The sequence below is a fragment of the Sminthopsis crassicaudata genome, chromosome 2 (genome assembly GCF_048593235.1).
Source record: "Sminthopsis crassicaudata isolate SCR6 chromosome 2, ASM4859323v1, whole genome shotgun sequence".
NCBI lineage: Eukaryota > Metazoa > Chordata > Mammalia > Dasyuromorphia > Dasyuridae > Sminthopsis > Sminthopsis crassicaudata.
In genome coordinates, this window is record NC_133618.1 from 565,098,353 (window position 1) to 565,117,556 (window position 19,204).

The 19,204-nt window shown below is 42.2% G+C and overlaps 1 protein-coding gene across 6 annotated transcripts in view; it reads right to left on the minus strand.

The window, feature by feature from the left end:
* The window catches only part of NTRK3 (neurotrophic receptor tyrosine kinase 3), a 453,812-nt gene extending 445,015 nt beyond the window's left edge, over positions 1-8,797 (minus strand). For all 6 annotated transcript variants that reach the window (XM_074295106.1, XM_074295104.1, XM_074295105.1 and 3 more), the window contains exons 1-2: positions 8,666-8,797; positions 7,497-8,042 (exon numbers count right to left, since the gene is read on the minus strand). In XM_074295106.1, coding sequence (XP_074151207.1) covers positions 7,497-7,744 — 248 coding nt within the window. In that variant the 5' untranslated portion in view covers positions 7,745-8,042; positions 8,666-8,797. The remainder of the gene's footprint in view (positions 1-7,496; positions 8,043-8,665) is intronic.
* Positions 8,798-19,204: the final 10,407 nt, after the last annotated feature.

The following is a 19,204-nucleotide window of genomic DNA, read 5'->3' on the forward strand; positions in this document are numbered from 1 at the left end:
ATGTAAAGTACCAGATAAAGAAGTTATTATTTATTATCGGTACTCTACTGATAGGTGAAATACAGAGTAACCCCAAATTTCGCAGTCTCTTCTTTTCCTAAGTGAGGGGACACAAACCCCATGGTCTCATCTTTAAATTACTGGCTGACCACTGGGGAGCCCTATGCATCAGACTGTGAGCTGCTTGAAAGCAAGAACTGCTGCTTGTGGCCATTTTTATAGTCCCAGTGCTTAGCACAGCACTTAATAAATGCTTGTTAACTATCACCCTTCTTCATAAGAATGATAGAGGTAATAGTGAGAGAAAAAAAGTACAGAAAAGTTCATGACCAAGAAGACAACATCTGTATATGTAATACTCTACCCATCACCTCTCCTCTCTCTTAAAATGATTCCCATCCCAGATGGATTACTAATAGCTTACCCAGTTTACTACCCCAGGGAGGGTAACAGAGTCCTAAAACACATTCTCACTTCAAATCCAGTTCCTTTCCAACCCAACACACTCCAGCCCAAGGGACCGTTTTGGTAGACACTGCCTGGTGTGGAAGGGCTCATCCTCTTAGTCCCCATAGATTAACAGCAGGTTGATAATATCCTAGTTAGTGAGTTCATACCCAGACCAAAAACAAAAAACAAAAACAAAACAAAACCAGTTTCCTAAATGAATAAGGCTTTGTGAAAACATGGAAAGCTGGGAAGTTAAAAGATTTCTGGCTCTGACACCTACTATGTTCCCCATGTAACCCAGGATATCTCAATGAGCCTCAGTTTCCTAATATGTTTTTTTAAAGATAAGAGTAGTTATAAGGAAACACAAAGGAGCACATTTTATAATTATGTAAATCATAAAGTTTAAGGGGCATTATGGTAGACAGGAAAAAAAGACTAAATTTAGAACCACGGCATCCGATTTCAAATCCCAGTTCTGCTAGTAACTTGCTGTATGACTTTAGAGAAGTTAAAGTTACTCACTCGGAGACTGTTTCCTTATATGTAAACAAGGAGATTGGATTAGAAGATTTCAAAGATCCCTTCTAGTTCTCAATCAAGGATCCTATGAGTGCTATCTAAATGCAAGCTATTATTATTAGCAAATGTTTAAGGAACTTCATAGAATTATAGAGTTAGGGCTGGAAGGGATTTCAGGAATCATTTAATACAACACTTTCATTTTACATGGAAAAATGAGACTCAGAGAAGTTGTGACCTTCCCAATGTCATTATTTTGTGAGATATCTAAGATTTGAACTCAGTTCCCTTAACTCCAAATAATAAAAAGAGATCCAGGATTTGAACTCAGCTCCAAACAATAATAATAATAGCCAATATTTATATAGTACTGGCGGTTTACAAAGTACTTTAGGTTCATTATTTGTAGCTCTTTCCACTACAACTTGACACTTTCTAGATTCTGCTGCATAGCTAGCAATTCCAAGTAATATGGGATGGTCATGGGGCTCTGGTGTAGATAGATCATCCCAGAGGACATTTGGGCATTTTCTGTAAGATAAGAAGGGAAATGAAAAACCAGAAACAGTCAACTGAGGAACATAATTTCTCCCACCTACTAACAATATTATAAGAAAAACCACCAGTCTCAAATAGTTCTGTTCTCAGGAACTCTACCTCTTGACACAGATTCCTGGAAACTGGCATGGTCCATTGGGAAGCAGGATACATTAAAAAAGAGCAGAGAATAGAAGTCAAAGACTTAGGGTCAAATCCCTACTGTTTACAATCTCTGTGACCATAAGCAAATCTGTCTCCTTTGGGCCTCTGGGAATTGATGAGTTCAAATGAGTTCAAATCAAAATGATGAGTTCATCTCATCCTAGATTACAGAATAACCCTTGTCTATCTCATCCTTTCCTCTCATTCTTCAAATGAAGAAACAGATGAAAGAAAAATTCATTGACTTACCCAAGATCATACAATGGCTAACCCAGGTCTGACCTCCAGCTCTCAGGCTCTTTCAGCTATAACTTGTTATTTCCAGTTCCCTAGACACCAAAAGGCAGATGGAGATGGTCCAATCCCTTGAACTACTTCATATGAGCCAATGAAAAGAGATGTCAGGAAGGAAACCCCATGGCAGTGCCATAGACTGACCAATATGTAGTTATAGTGCCAGGAAGGCCCCTAGGCTGTTAGAAGGACCTGCAAAGACTTCCCTGCCCCTAGTGCAGAATGTGAAAATGGGTTCAACTAGGCAACTAGTTCAATCTAGGACTCACAATGAGCATTACAACCTGGGATTGGAGTGACACTGGGATCCCAAAGGGAATAAATGGTTTAACTTTAACAAAGAAATAAACTACAAAAACTTACTTCTGCCTCCCTCCACCATCCCCAGAACAGTAATAGTCATGGCAGAAACCTAGGCTTTATGCATGCACGTAAAGAGTAGGAGGAGAGAAGAGAGAAATGTGTCTCCTGAGGCTTGAGTCCCCAAATGTCCACAAAAGCTGTACATAAGAGAGCTAGATTTCTGGTTTCCAAGGCCTGAAGTTGGGCCAGCAGCATTGTCATGGGAGGGTGAAGAGGCTGCATCTAAGCCAAGTCCAGACTGAGCTGGTTTCATCCAGCTGCTCTCCACTGAGCTCCCACAGAGCTGGCAGAGTCAAGAAGCAAGCAAGCCTTCAAAGATAGTCTCCCCAGGAATGGTTTGCTGGCCCTAAGACAGCTGGAAACTCAAGTCAACAAGGATGGCCCCCAAATTCCAAAGTCAAAGCCCTTTGGCAGTTCTTGATCATGGAATGGAGAGAGCAGAGACCCAAAGAGACCCGTGCCCCTTCCTGCTTCTAAGGCTACTTCCCAGCCATCGGGACCCCCAGAATTTCATCTTCAACTGTGGGCCATGAGGAGACACCCCTAAAAGAGACACGATGATACTTTTTAACATTTTATATCTTCCAGTACAATAAAAGCGGCTCCTATGAGTGACCCACAAATACCAGCACCTAAAAGATCCTTCTCACTCAGGCAATGGCTCAGACCTCCTTCTGTTTCCTAAGCTCAAGTCTGTCTTCTTTTCAATTTAAGATATAGCTCTCCTTTGGCCTGGCTCACTTACTTCCTAATTCTCCCCCAGACATCAGTTCTCTCTTCTGGTAGCCACAGCTGTGACTTCCTTAACTCTTGAAGGAGAATAGGAGGCAAAGAACTGGGCAGGGCAGGATGCTCAATAGCCAGGCCTTTTGTTAGATTCTAAATGAGCATTCACACAGCCAACAGATGACATGAGCTAAGTGTGCAGGAAGCCAGAGGGAGCAGACAGACAGCAGACCCACAGCTGCCAAACTCTAGGGGATGGACCTTGTTGGTAGGTGGGGAATGGAGAATGGGTCCCAGTTTGGGAATTACAATATCCAATCTAAGCCGCTTGGGTGGCTATGTGGGTGGGATATGGTTACTCTTCCAATACCAAACAATTACACAGGATCCTGCTGGCCAAAGGCAGCACATCTCTCAGAGTGCCAGAGTAATGTGGCAGATGTATACCTACTCCGAAGTCAAGAAAACCCTCCCCTCACTCTTGGACTGACCATGGGGAATATACCATTCAAACTCAAAACTGGCTAAGGGATGGAACCTATGGGAGCTAGTCCAGACACCATCATCCATGTGCCAAACACTCTTCTTGCTTTTGTGACGGGAGATGGAAATAGAAGAACAGAGTATATTCATCCTGCCAGGTATGCAGTTAGTGTATTGAGAACTCAAGTTGAGGAGGAAGAGATGAACTGTTTAGACTCAAAGATGCCAAGAATACCATAATAGCTGGACCTCTTTCTGATAATCTCAAGGCAAGGAGGAATATCCACCACTGCATCTTGGTAAAGGATGCCCCTAGTGTCTAATGGAGTTATGGAGGTAGCTACATGTATTAGAAAGACTACTGGTTCTGGAGTTCAGCGGACTTGGGTTCAAATCCCACCTTTGATGTCCACAACCTCTGCTGGCCTCAGTTTCCTCAGTTATAAAATAAGGAGGCTGAAATAGATGACCTCCGAAGTCCTTTTCAGCTCTAGATCTATGATCCTATAACTGTGTGAATGGTCAGACCTTGTCAGGGGGTTTTCATCAGATGGGTTGATATCATCGATCATACTGTGAGCAGACAGAAAATTTCCACCATACAGTTTCAAGTCAGGCTCCTAAGAGACCTAGAGAAGTCTCTGGGGTAATGGTTTTGCCTGCTCTGAGCCAGCAGTAGAAGCTCCCTTCCTCTCTTCCCTCCTCCCAAAGCCTAGCTCCTTAGAGGAGAGAACCCTGATTATCTCTCACCCCAAGCCAAGAAACATGAGATGAAGCTAAAAGATTGTCCACATCTGACTCTTCCAAGCCTGGACTTAAAGCCAGCCTAGAAGCCATGAGTTTAAACTTGATCTTTCTGCCTCAGCCTCTTTCCCAAACCCAAAATGAACTATATCAAAGTCACTTATAGAAATTCTTTTGGCATCAACAACTAATATGATAATCACTGGGCATCCACTATCCTTGAAGCCTTTTATAGATCCTATCCCTAAAACAGCACCAAGACCTTGGGCCTGGGGTGGGGTGTGGGATGGGGCCTGGGAGTCCCACTTACTCCATCTCCCACTCACACATACATATGTTTCATATTATATATATTAAAAATCACAGAGACAGAATAAGAAGACTTTCTCCTTCAACATCCTTTAGCTGAAGTCCTTTCCTCAGGACAGGATTTGGAGGAGCTTGTCTGCTTGAAGACTGTGGAAAATAAGGAAGATCACTATCAGGCGTTTTCCTTTCTCTTCCTTTATTCCCCTCCATTCTCTTTCCCCTGCCAACCTTTCCAGGACTTCCCTGGCATTTATGTGGGCCTAGATTCCCCTGTTTATCTTAGCTTTAACACTATCTCTAAAACAGTGCTCCCTCCCAATGGGAGTGAAAAATAAATACTAACAGTGTATTCATTGGACTTTAAATGAGTTGATCCATGATAGTCCTCCACTGGCCAACCCAACAGAAAATCCAATCCACCAGGCCAGTTTCCTAGAAACCAAGTCCTGAGTGATATCCCCAAATGGGTATTAGGACTGACTTGAGAGAAAGGGGGTCTTTGATTTCTGACCAAGAGGAGTCCTGAGGCAATGTTCCCCTCCCAGTCACAGTGCCTCTCATGCCTCATCTCCCCTCTCCCTCACTCTATAGGACATTCAGCTGTGGAGCTGAGGTAAAACAACTGTGACAAATATACCAGTCCCCTTTCCATCACCAACTCTTCCAGCAGCATTATCAGCTTTCCAACTTTAAAAGGATCCTTTACCCTAACTCTCAACACCCAACTCCTCCCTTCAGTACTGGATATTCTTCCCTCCCTGGCTGTTTTATTGGCATTTTTTTTTCCATTTTCAAAGCAGTAAACAGCATTGTCTGGATATAAAGAACCTACATAATAGTATCTCTCCCAGCAGCTTTCCTACAAATACGCACATCCCCACATGTGGGGAACAAACTGAAAGCCATCTCAGCTGCTTCCAAGAGCTGACATTGAGCTACCCAGGGGTCCATTCTCTCCTGTCCTCTGGACAATGCAATGTTCCCACTCTTCAGTATGGGCCAAGGGTTTGAAACCCTGACCATCATCCTTGCCCAAGATGTCCCCAAATTTGAGTTTCTCTGAGGAGCCAAGCAAATCAGGATTCCCTTCCTTCACCCCCCCCTTGCTGAATCCTGAGAATTCTGTGATATGAAGGGAGGGAGGGGCAGAGAAGAGAAAACATGGACCCACCAGCAAGTTCCATCCATTCTGCTTGTCCTGCCCCCTCCCCTTCTTTCCTCCCTGCCAACCTTGTTGTTTTTTTTCTTTTCATTTCAAGCTGGGTTTGGAGGGGAATATGGGAGTGGGTGGATAGAACACAGATATGGGTCAATCTCATTTCCTGGGGCAGGAATCAGGGACATTTCTTTGGCTATGCTGTTCCCTAGGTCTGTGAACAGCAAGACTACATGTGTGGAGGAACCATTAGCCAAAGAAGGTGACAAGGCTGGGCTTTTAAGAGAACAGAGCTGCAATTCTTTCCTGGCTTTGCAGCAATTACACTGTGACCAAGCAGAAGAGGATCTCTAGAAAAGATGAGACCCAAAGCATTTTGCCCACTTACTGATCTGGAATGGTTAAAGATTGACTGGAAAAATAACCCAGAAAATTGTCTCCCCCCCAACACCCTCTGTGACTTCAGTCCAAATCCTTCTTGGATTTGCTATCAAGAAAAAGAATTCCACCCATGTATGGAGTTCCAGGATCTGAGTAGTGAGAAGTAATTTCCCTAAATGATCACATTTCTATTTTCATCAAGATAATAAGAATTGGAGTTCACTCACTAGATCAGCTACAAAAATAAAAAGCCAATTGAGTAGACTCCATCACTCTTACCCCCTCTTTCCTCCAACCCTCTACACAAACACACACACACACACACACACACACACACACACACACACACACACACAGTTTGAAGAAAGGGAAAAGGCCACTGTGCCCCCAGATATGAGCCAGAAGTATGATTCAGATGAAGCTGAACCAGGCAAATGCCATTCAAAGTTCAATATTCCAAATAAATAGATTCAGAATGTTTAAATGACAATTATACACATTCACACACACACACATGCACACACACACACATTCACACACCCTGCCCTTTCCCCTTCTATCTCCATTCCCCACAGAACCCAGTCTCAGAGTCCTTTGGAGGGGATCTCAAAACCAAAAACACTTAAAAGGTAGATAATTTGTGGGTCCCAGGAATCAAAGAGTCCTGTGGGAAAAGGTGGTGAGATGAAAACGTGGGAACCTAAAGTGGAAAATATCAGGAGGTGGAGAGGGTAAAGATCTATGTATCTGTGGCCAACGAATGACATCCTATCCACATCCGAAGTCTCTAAAAGCCCGGAGAGCTGAAAACTTGTTTGCTTATCAATGTCGGGCTTTTTTTCTGCTTGTTTCATCCCTCAAAAAGGAAACAGTTAAACACTGAGGCTCATCTAGAACAGCTAGAAGTCTGGCTCCTGCTCCCCCAGCTTAAGCAGCCACTGCTGCTGCTGTTGCTACCGCTGAGGAATTAAATAAACCTCATTCACTTTATCCTACTTAAGCATGGCCAAACTGTTGCTATTTAGTGGGGGCAGAAAATTCGATTCTCTTCCTGGGAATGATAATGAGGGTGGGGGCGAGGGCAGAGGGCAGGCAAGGGTGCTGTAAGAGACGCAATCACAATCTAAGCTGAGAAAAACCAAGTAAATAACAAGATCATTCAAGCCCGGGCTGGAGTCACCTGGAAATACGCAAACTGCGTTAGCATCTTCCCTGGCAAAAGACACACAACACACACACACACACACACACACACACACACACACACACACACACACCACAAAACACACTACTGTGAGCTGTAAGTCGCCGGAGGGGGGGGGGGAAGAGGGAAGAGCAAAGCAAGAGGACCGGGGTACTGACTTACATGGAAGTGATATTCCTTGAGATGTCCGTGATATTGATGCTGGCGTTGCCATTACTGTTCCCTGAATCCTGCCCTTCCAAGAGGGGAAAAAGATTCCCATCATCGGGATTCTTGCAATTGATCTCTGTCTTACTGCAGACACAGTTCGCAGGGCAAGCCAGCACCGAACCCAGATAGTCCAGCCAGAAGCTTCCCAGCAAAAAAATCCTCCAGAAACTGCACTTGGTAGGGCAAAGAGAGACATCCATCTCCGATTGCTGCTTCTAAAAAAGAGGAGGAGGAGGAGAGGAGGGGGGTGGGGGGAGAAGGGGGGAAGGAAACAAAGACAGTGAGGGAGGGGGAAGGGAGGGGGAGGGGGGGGATTCTGCCTTTGGAACGCCGAGTGATCAGATGCAAAATCCTCCAGCGGATGGAACCATCGTGGCCGCCGGGAAGATACGCGGTAATTCCCCTACTGTAGCTGTCTGAAATGCATGGTGGATAGGTCTCCTTTGCTGCCTTGTTGATTCCAGGTTGGTAATCAAGCCGCTCTCTCTGACTCTGATACTTGTGAGGATTGCAACAGAAGATGGGGAGGCAAAAAAAAAAAAAAAAAAAAATGGTGCTAAAGTCACCAAGTCCCACCTACTGGGCAGAATTAAAACTGACACACCTGCAAAACACACACACACACACATACACACACACGCGCGCATACACACACACACACACACACACACACACACACACACACACACACACTCGTTGGGAGCCGAGGAGGAGGAGGAGGATGCAGTCCGAGCTGCAGCAGCAGCAGCAGCAACAGCAAATGCCTTGCAGCGCGCCAGCACAAATGGACAAGTGCTGCCTTCCGAAAGGGATGGGTTATCGGACTGTCTTCTTCATCTCCCTCCTTCCCCTCCCTCTCCCCCCTCCCCCATTCCACCCCCAGTTACCCGCCTTCCCCTCCTCTGCTGGGAGTAGCAAGAGAACGGAATCTCCCCCCACCCTTCCCCAGCTCCCCACGCCCCTCTCTCGGTCAGTCCTCCCTTCTCCTCTCTTCTTCTTTCCCCTCCCCTCCTCTCTTCCTTCTCTCCTTTCCTCTTCCCTCCTCTCCCCTGTTCTCTTCTCTCCTATTCTCTTCCCTCCTTTCCTCTCCTCTCTTCTCTCCTCTCCACCCACTCACTCACTCTTTGCTTCTCTCCACTACCACTACCACCACCATCACCACCAGCACTATCAGCAGCAACGGCAGCGGCAGCTGCGGCGGCGGCGGCGGCTTCTCAGCTGAAGACCGAAGACATAGGGAAAGAGAAACAGGATGGGGGGAAAAGTTCCAGTTGGGATTGCAATGGTTGGGACTGATGGGGAGTTAGGAGAGGTTGGGAGGGGGATGTGGGAGAAAGCTTCTATGGGCTTCACTTTTTGGCCCTGGCGCTCCGAGATTTTGCTGCAATCCGGACTGAAAGAAGGAAGTGAAGTTAACAGGGGCGCAGATGCAAAAGGCTTCCAGGGGGGGCGGGGGGGACGAAAAGGCCGGGGGCGGGAGGTGGGGAGGAGGGGGCTGAGAGAATCGTGCTTCTTAGTTGTATAGACCAGAATATTGAGGAGTGGAAAGTGGAGAGCCTGGAGCGATCTGGGAGCCAGTGAAGGGACTAGGTTCTCTGTCCATAATAAAGAGGGTCTGTCGCTGGAATGGGCAAGAGTACAGTGCCTGCGGCCGGTTCTCTGGCTGACTGTGTTCTTCAGGGCTTTCAGTCAGGAAAGGAGGACTTCTCTAGCCCCCTGATGTTCCTTTGCTGCATATATAGTCCTCGATCATACGTGAGCAGTAAAGGAAAAGGAAGAACCGAGTGCTGAAAAGACTGCGTTCCGAGGGCAGAAATGGCATCGGGAGAGCCGTGTGTGAGATGAACAGCAGAGCGAATTGAGATGCATAGTGCATTTTTTGGCAAGCACAAACCCCCCATCAGATCAGAGAGCCCTATTTAATTTGTTCGGCTTTTCCGTAGCCTTGTGTTCCGTGCCTGGGCAAAGAGATTGTTTTTCCTATCCTCATTTCGGGGTCCTTTCCTAGAATACCCCTGCCCCCGGATAAAATGCAAGCACAATTTTTCTCCAGACACACCTTTCTGATTAATGCCTTCAGATTTCTCCCAAAATCTAGGTTCTCTCACGGGTGGTGGGGAGTGGAAGAGGGTCTGTGCTCCTTGTTACATAGGGAAATATTTTTGTTTTGAACACCAGGGAAGTGGCTGGCATCCGTTTGCAGAGGAAAAATAGAGCAATGATATTACCGGGAGCGAGGCAAAGGGTTAGGAGAGTTGCAGCAGACAACACACTATTTACACTCAGGGAAAAGCCATCTCCTCCTTCCACTTAAGAAAAGAGAAAGTAAGAGAAGCAAAATGAACTGGATTCAACTGGCTACAATGTCTGGATGTATTTCTTTTCTCCCCCTCTGGTGGATTCCAATGCTGGTCATGCAACTAGCCGGCGGGGGATGGTGGAGGGGGGGAGGGTGTAGAGTCCTACCAGCCAAACCCCAAGGCAGACCCACAGCATCAGAGGCTCTGAGAGTGGCACTGTCGCAGAGAGCAAACTTGGAAGGAAAAGGGAACTGAGAACATGCCTATAAAAGGCACTTTCTTGGCTGCATGTCATGTTCTATATCCTCCTTCCCCCTCAGTGAGGATTTTATCCCCGGCCCCTAACTAACCCTGTGCGGGTGATGTCGAATTAGGGGTGCTTGCTGTGGTCTTCATGGACTGAGTCACGCATCTTTTATTTTTGGCTTCTCACCAGCAGGAGGCGACAATGAATGGATCCTCCTTAAAATCTGAAATTAATTCATTGTGAAGATGGGAACCTTTGACCCCATACCTGTCCTTTTATAAAGAGTAGGGGATAGTCTCAAGTAGTCTCCTGTTATGTTCAACATACACTGTGAATTTTAGTGCATTCTTTTCCAGAAAGAGAAACTGAGGCACAGTTGCATATTGAATTTTTCCAGTTCTGTGAGATAGCAAAAGACATTATATCTAGGAACCATCTTCTTCCACCAGCTATATATCAGTAGTTGAGAGTATCCCCCAAATGATGAATGCAAATGAATTCTAAGTTTAGTATCAGTTTTAGTTTCCCTCAGTCTCTAATTCATCCTTGAAATAAAATGGTTGTTGGAGATGGTAGGGGGAGCACTTTTAAAAATTATGATTTTTTTTAACATTGCCAGAGCAGACGGGGGAGTGCCTGGATGTTAGAATAAAATAGAAACCTTAAAAGAGCCTGTGGAGAGTTGGTGAAAATACCAGCTAAGAATCGAGGGAACACAATTTTTTAATTGAAATAGAAAATGGCATAGAGGATGCTTGAGTTTAGACGTCAAACTAGAGAAGAGCTTTATAGTAGAAAGGAAAGCTTAAGAAACCTGATTTTAAGTCTAGAGGCTTGGATTCTAATCATTGTTTGTCACTAACTAGCTACAAGACCTTGGCGTGTTATAATTTCTCTGAGCCTCAGTTTCCTCCTGTAAGAAATGTGATTTTAATAATCTCTAAAGTCCCCTCTAGCTTTAAAATACTATGAGTTGGTATGATCTTGGAATCAAAGAAATTAGTTGGTAATAGGTTACTGTTCCTGTGGAATTAAAAGAAATAAGGCCGAGATCAGGGACCCAGCATCAAATAGAGGAAAAATAAAAAGGTCTCAGTAGATGTCCTTGCATAATTAAATGGAACAATTTGGATCAAGGAATCTAAAGCACAAACAGGTTTGGGATGTTATCCCGTGGGACTTGGCAGCTTTCCATGTCTGAATTTCCCAAGTCAGCCCCAAAGAATTAAGTCTCCATTGACAAAAAAGAAAATCCCTCTCATCTTGTCTATTTCTCATCCTTTAAATACTGCCAGGTTCTGGGGAGAATGACGTCTGAGTTCAGCATTCCCTATAGTTTTGAAGGACAATCTGATTTCATTTCTAGTCTTTGTTGACAAATGAGTTCTTAGGAAAAGGAGTCTTTAAAAGAGAGGAAAAAACCCTATGCTAATGAATCCCTTTGGATCAACAGAAGGCCAGAACATACCCAAGTTTCCTGAAAGCAAAGTAAAGCTTAAGAGCCCTTTAAAAAAAAAAAAAAAAAAAAAAAGCCATTAGCATCTGATCCTAAGGAAAAGGGGAGAAGTTGATGGTCCCAGAGAAGGTTCCCTATTCACAAAACTAACCTGTATAGAGAACTGTATAGAGAACTCCCAGGTGACATTGCCTTGTTTGTTTTTTTCTTTTTTCCTTATCTGAAAAAGATGGCTACAGAATCACAAAATTTTAGAATTGGAAGATGATGCACAAAGGAAATCCCTACTCTAATGTGTACTTGAAGACCTCCAACAAGAGTAATCTACCACTTCTAAAAACAATCCATTCCACTTTTGGATGGCTCTAGTTTTTCCCAACAGTAAGCCTAAATTATCTATTTACAACTGCCACCCACTGCTCCTGGCTTTGACTTCTGAGATCAAACAGGAGAAATCTAATTTATCTTCCCTAAGGTATCTCTTTTGGACACAGCTATCCTGTTCTCATTAAACCTTCTCTTTTCCAAATTAGATATCCCCAGTTCCTTCAATGACTTCTATTATGGTAGATAAGTGTTATAACTTGGATCATCATAGTAAGATTTTACCTTTCTTACAGATTTATGAAGTTTTCATATAAAACCAGGCTCAGTTCTCTTCATGCCATTTGTGCTGTTGAGGACCTCTGTAGAAACAGACAAGATTGTGGCTAAGAATTTGTCACTTGCTGGTGCCATCTTGACCTCCTCCAATAACTGTCTATCTACCATTTCAGTCTACATCTGAAAAAGAAGGTGATATAATTAAAAGAGCAATAGATTTGGAGTAAGAAGACTTGGGTTCAGATCCCACACCTGCAATAGTATGTATAAATCTGCACAAGTCACTTAAACTTTCTCTTCCCAGTGTTTTTTTTTTCTAAATCTATGATCCTACAGTAAACCTGTGCAATCTAGTTCATGCTTCCATCAACACACCATCACTAGTTAGTCAGGTGAATGAAGCATATGGTGTAGTGGAAAGAGCCTTGCCTTAGAGTAAGACCTGAGTCCAAACTCTGATGTTTACTAACTAAATGATCTGGGGTAGACCACTTCATTTCATTGAGCTTCAATTTCTTCCTCTGTAAAATGAGAAAATTGGATTAAATAATATCTAAAATTGCTTTTTTTCTCCTCTAACATTCAGACTTTATGAATTCCGTGACTAAGAATCAATTAATATAAAGTTGCTATGAGCATCAAAGGCTATGTTGTAAAGGTCTACGCACAAGGACAGAAACATCATCCATTTTTTAAAGCAGGAAATTCTAGGAAAAGGAAACAAGGATAAGAATGAAGGAATTCTGAGGTCTCAAAGCAATACTACTCTCAAAAATATTATGGGACCAAAACAAAGGACTTAGCATAAGCACATACCCTTTTCTTCTGGAAGCCACTAGGGAACTGTCTGGGAAACCCCAAAGTGGTCTTGGTGCCACATCACAACTATGTGCTATGGACAAATATAAAAAAATAGAGGTTATAGGTACATTCAACTGCTCAAGCACAGGAATATATTTACTCATTTGAGCAATTGTCCATGGTAAATATATATCAGGAAAATTGACTTTACAGACATTGCAATGTAATCTGCAAAATCCTGGAGACAAGAGCAAGGGAAATCAAGTATCCAAGTGGCCCTTGAAATGAAGTAAAGTTTCCAAAATGGAAACAATGACTCAGAGGCCTGTCCCCCAAGTTTATAGGCCCAAGACCTAGATATTGTGACAAAGTCTAATTTTCCATATTCTTTCAAGAATAGTTATGTTGATCTGAGATACCACTATACACCTGTCAGATTGGCTAAGATGACAGGAAAAAATAATGATGAATGTTGGAGGGGATGCAGGAAAACTGGGACATGGATACATTGTTGATGGAGTTGTGAATGAATCCAACCATTCTGGAGAACAATCTGGAATTATGCCCCAAAAGTTATCAAACTGTGCATACCCTTTGACCCAGCCGTACTACTTACTGGGCTTATATCCCAAGGAAATACTAAAGAAGGGAAAGGGACCTGTATGTGCCAAAATGTTTGTGGCAGCCCTTTTTGTAGTGGCCAGAAACTGGAAAATTAATCGATGCCCATCAATTAGAGAATGGTTGGGTAAATTGTGGTATATGAATGTTATGGAATATTATTGTTCTATAAGAAATGACCAACAGGATGAATACACAGAGGCTTGGAGAGACTTATATGAACTGATGCTGAGTGAAATGAGCAGGACCAGGAGATCATTATATACTTCAACAACAATACTGTATGAGTATGTATTCTGATGGAAGTTCCAATTGATCAATGATGAACAGAATCAGCTACACCCAGAGAAGGAACACTGGGAAATGAGTGTGGACTACTTGAATTTTTATTTTTCTTCCCATGTTATTTTTATCTTCTGAATCCAGTTCTCCCTGTGCAACAAGAGAACTGTTTGGTTCTGCACACATATACTGTATCTAGGATATACTATAACATATTTAACATCTGTAAGACTGCTTGCCATCTAGGGGAGGGAGTGGAGGGAGAGAAGGGAAAAGTCGGAACAGAAATGAGTGCAAGGGATAATGTTGTAAAAAATTACCCAGGCATATGTTCTGTCAATAAAAAGTTATACTTTTAAAAAATAAAATAAAACAAAAAATGAGCAGCAACAACAAAAGAATAGTTATGTTTGTTTTCCCTAATCTTTGGAATCCATATCCCCTTGATAACTCTACATATTTCAAGTCAATGTTCTTGACTAGAAATAGTGACTTTGACTTGTACTACCTCCTTGAGTTTTCTATTTCTAATAAGTGCATGACTTAACTTTCTTTTCTCCCCTCCCCATAACCTCATTCCTTTCTATTTAAAATCCATTCTTGTAAGCCAAAAATAAAGTATTCTAGCCCATCCTAACACCAAGAGCTATGGGTCCGAGATCACACCAAGAGCTACTGGATTGTAAAGCTCTGTGGTTAAAGTCAGTTCACTAGCTGTGGTACCTATGGTAAATCATTTCACCTACAGTTGGGTTAGACAATCCCTACATTTCCTATTATCTCTAGCTATCAGCTATCAATAAATTACATAAAGTTGCCACAAATCCCCAAACTGTTGTAAATTGTCTTCCTATTGGGACTCCTTCTAGTTTTGCACTCCATCCTTCCAGCTAAAAAAGTCTTTAAAAAGCTTAAAATCGTCTTAAAAAGCTAAGAGACATGGGGGAGGGGAGAAAGGGGGCAGTATGAGGAAGATTCATTCCATATCCTACTTATTTCAGAAGGAAAATAAAGAACAGATGCAGACTACCATATTCAGAGTTACCAGGCACCTGCTGGTTATTGAGGGGAAAACCTCCAAGCATTGAGATCTGGCTTCTCTGTTGGTGTGGAAGGACAGCTCCTCAATGCAGCGCCACTCTACTCTCTTGCTTCAGGGTGGGATCTGGCTCCAGTCTTGACTCAGAGAGCTCCATGTTGAGTCACTCGCAAGTGTGAGTAATTGAGATGGATAAAAAAATCAAAAAGCAAAGCAGCTTCATAGCCCTGTGCTATCACTGGAGCACATTTATTTCCTTCAGGTCTGCCTGAGCCAACCAACTCACAGGAACATCAAAGAGGAATGCAGCTGAAACCCAGCCCCTATTCCCCAGGAATAGGTTCTGTGTCAGTGTTTGATCCATCAACATATCCATTCTCTCCTTCTAAGTGAGAAAGCTCTGAGGACTCCTGAACATGGGTGAGTTCTGACTGTGCCTCCAAGAACTGAGGAAGCAGTCTATGTTCTTTTACCTTAGCTTAGCTCAAAGTAATAAAGTTCCAATTCACAGGGACTAGAAAGGATTAAGGCCTTGGTAGAATGTTGGGAAGGGTACCTGATAAGACCATTTGAAAAAGAAACACTGGAGAAAGTCAGGTATTTAATAACACTTCTTCCTATTGTTGAGACTCTTATAAGATTCCTCTCAAAAATAGAATTTCTACCTCTTATCTTAGAAGTGACATGACACAATATAAAAACGTTATGGTTCTGAAGTCAGAGATCCTAGGTTAAAATCCTACCACAAATGCATATCCATATATGCAGGAACTTAGATAAGTCATTCAAGCCTCCCTGGGCCTCAGTCTCCTCATCTGAAAAAAATGAAAGACTTAGATTTGCCTATGTTACCATCACAGCTAAAGTTATAAAGTATTTTAAGATTTACAAATTGTTTACATATATAATCTCATTTGATTCTTAAAGTAGCCTTGGGAGGTAGATACTATTATTCTCATTCATTCTCTCTCTTCCTCCCTCCCTCTTCCTCTCCCTCTGTCTCTCCCTTTCTCTCTCCCCCTCTCTCCCTTTCTCTCTCTCTTCCTCTCTCCCTCTCTCCTTCTTTCTCTCCCTCTCTAACCCCTCTCTCTGTTACTCACTCTCTTTCTTTCACACACTCACACACACACACACACACACACATACACATACATATTTTATAAAAAGAAAAGGAGACTGAGGCTGAGAGGTTAAGTGACTTTCCCAGAGTAACTCAGCTAATAAATTGTCAGAGGCAACTCTTTAACATTCCAAGTTCAGTACTCGATCTACTATAGCAGCTCTATATCTATGATCAATAGAATATAAATTTCTCAAGGACAAAGATTATTTTTCATATTGTGATGAAATCTCCATTTCCTGAAACATCTCATTCCATTTAAAGTCTCAATAATTGGTTTAAAAACTTCTTCCTCATAATAACTAAAATATTTCTCTGTATAACTTCCAATAAAAGATAATGATTGAGCTGTGTTTTTGTTGTTGTTGTTTATTTGTATCTGCAATGTTTTGCACATAGTAGGCATTTCACAAGTTTTTGCTTCATTCAAACATTTCAATTCTGGTCTTACTAAACAAAGTACACAAATCTGGAGTGAGCCTCAAGTATCACAAATACACAAGAGTCAGTCTCCTACATCCTAGTGATAAATATCAAACCCCAAAAGCTTCTCCTTAAGTAAGCCTTGTTTGGGTGAGCTCTTAGAGAGGATCTAGTATACTAACTCAACTGGCAGTACCTGAGTACACATGGGATCCCTTTCTATCTGTTCTCAGTTCTATTACAGCCTTTGGTGCCCATTCCAAGCTCATACTGGAAGCACAATCATTTTCTCCATCTGCTCACCCTCTCTTTATCCTAGTGAATGTCATTTGCCATGCTTGAAACACACAGAGACAGAAAATAAAAATCAGAGCTGGAAGATATTTACTCTTCTTATTCTGTATAAGAAAACTAAAGTCCAGGAGATCATACAGCTAGTTAGTAAGAAAATTGAAATAGTAACCTAGGTATCCTCCATTCCATTTCAGTGTTCTTTTCATTATACCACATGATCAGCTCCCTCTCTGAAGTCTCCTACCACATCCTTACTGTCCATTTCCAATTCAGCCTACTCGACACTTGGATTCAAAGTGCTCTATCAGTCCACCCCTGCCTTTATCACCTCCTACCTCTCCCCATCTCTCCCACCTGTTCCCTTTACTGTAAAATTAAGCTCTTTTCTCCTTGCCAGTTGTTTCTTTTTCTCTTATCCCCAACTCTGTGCCTTCTGCCACAATTCTACATGCATATAACCACCTCCTCCTTTTAGCCCTTCTTTCAAAGCCCTGGAGAATCCACCTACTCCAGGAGAGCCTAACCTAATTAGAAGATGAGGATGAAAATGTCCTCCTCCCTGAAATCATTTCTCAAACTAGCATTCCCTTCCCAGGCTACTTACATCACCATTGCCCGATCTAATCTAAGATTCATTGCTTCATAGAGACTTAGTGGTACCATGGAAATAAACTTGTAAGCCAGGAAACTTGAAGTCTAATTCAGCTTTTCTATAGCCAGTTGTATCACCATAGGCAGTTCACTTAACCTTTTTGAGATTGTGTTTTGAGTTTTTTCCCAGCTGTAAAATTATGTTCCTATATTATTAACAAGAGGGCAGGCAAAGTTTTTTATGCCCTCTTCAGTATCTAGCACAATGTGCTTCCATATTTATCATACATAATTTTGAGGATGAAGGTGGTCTTGGAGTAAGAAAAGAATTAAAGGGACCTTTTTCATCCACATCCAAAGGCTGACTCAAGTCAGACCAGTTGTGCTCCCTTCCATTTCCTTCCACAAATCAGCACCATGGATGGCTCATCCTGGCTCACCTACACCTTCCTCAGCTAGGAAAGAGAATCAACTTCCTTCTCTAGTGATCTTCCCTAGAGATCATCCTAGATCCTCTCTATTTTTTTTTAGCTTTTTTTAATTTTTATTTTCCTGGATCCTCTTTAAAAAACAAAACAAAACAAAACAAACAAACAAAAAACCAGATGTCGATAACTCAGGAAGACAGGGATACAGGGGATTGTCTCTTCATCCATAGGCCCAGAAAAGAGGATGCAAAATATTGGCCGAGATAAGGAGAGATCACAGCAAGAAATCACCAAATCTGCTCTAATTTTCACTAACACAGGCAATTACCAGGAAGCTCATACATACACATTTAAATAGGTATTAAGAGGAAATGGAAAACCAACAAATTAAAGTCTCGTTTGCTGAGGCACAAGCAAAGGAATTTGGGAAAGTTTTATGCTGAAGAGGATGTTGTCTTTGTCTTTTTCTTTGGAACCAAAAATGATGGCTATTCATCTGCTCCTTTTTTTTAGTCCTTCTAGTCCAAAGAACCATACATCTTCTTTGGATATGACTTACAAATAAGACTAGATAGTAAGAATGCAGAACATCAGCCTGGAAAATCTGCTAACTACAAGTCAGGGTTATCAATTTAGAAATGAAAAGGACCTTTAAAACCATTAAATCTCTCTCATTTTCCAGATGAGGAAACTGAGGTACAGAGTATTAAAGTGATTTATTCAGTCATATAGCTAGTTAGTGTAGGAGAAAGAATGTGGACCCATGTTTTCCTGATTTTGTGTTTAGTGCTCTAAATAGCCTCACACTCCCTGTAGGAATTCCTTCTACAGAAACCATGATAGTCATTTAGCTTCCACTTTTCCTCTAGTGCATAGTTCACTGCCTCATGAAGCTGTCCATCCTATTTTGGAAAACTCTAATTAACTGAACTATCTTTTTTTTAACTGAAAAAAATGCCTCCGGGTAATTTTCAATAAATGATCCTGCTTCTGTTCAGTGAAACCACAAAGAGTATCTACTACTTTTTCCATGTAATGGTTCTTCATAAATTTAAAGACAGATCTCATATTTAGAACTATTCTTCTCTTCTCTGGGATAAAGATCCTTAGTTCCTTCAACCCTTCTTCTTTTGACAGTTTCCAGGCCCTTGACCATCCTGGTTACTATTCCCTGGATATGCTCCAATTTTTCAATGTTCCTCTTAAAATGTATTGCCTAGAACTGAATACATTGCCCAAATGTGGTCTTACTAGTATAGAATACACTGGGACTACTTCTTTCCTTCATTCAGATACCATAATTCTATTTTTTATAACATGAGACTGCATTAGTTTATTGGCAGCTACATCACAGTGTTCACTCAATAAAGTTAAGGTTGGATGCCAGGTAATCTACCTAATGACTTGTGAGATGCAGCTTTTTAAAACTTTTCCACTATAGAAAGGGAAGTTCAG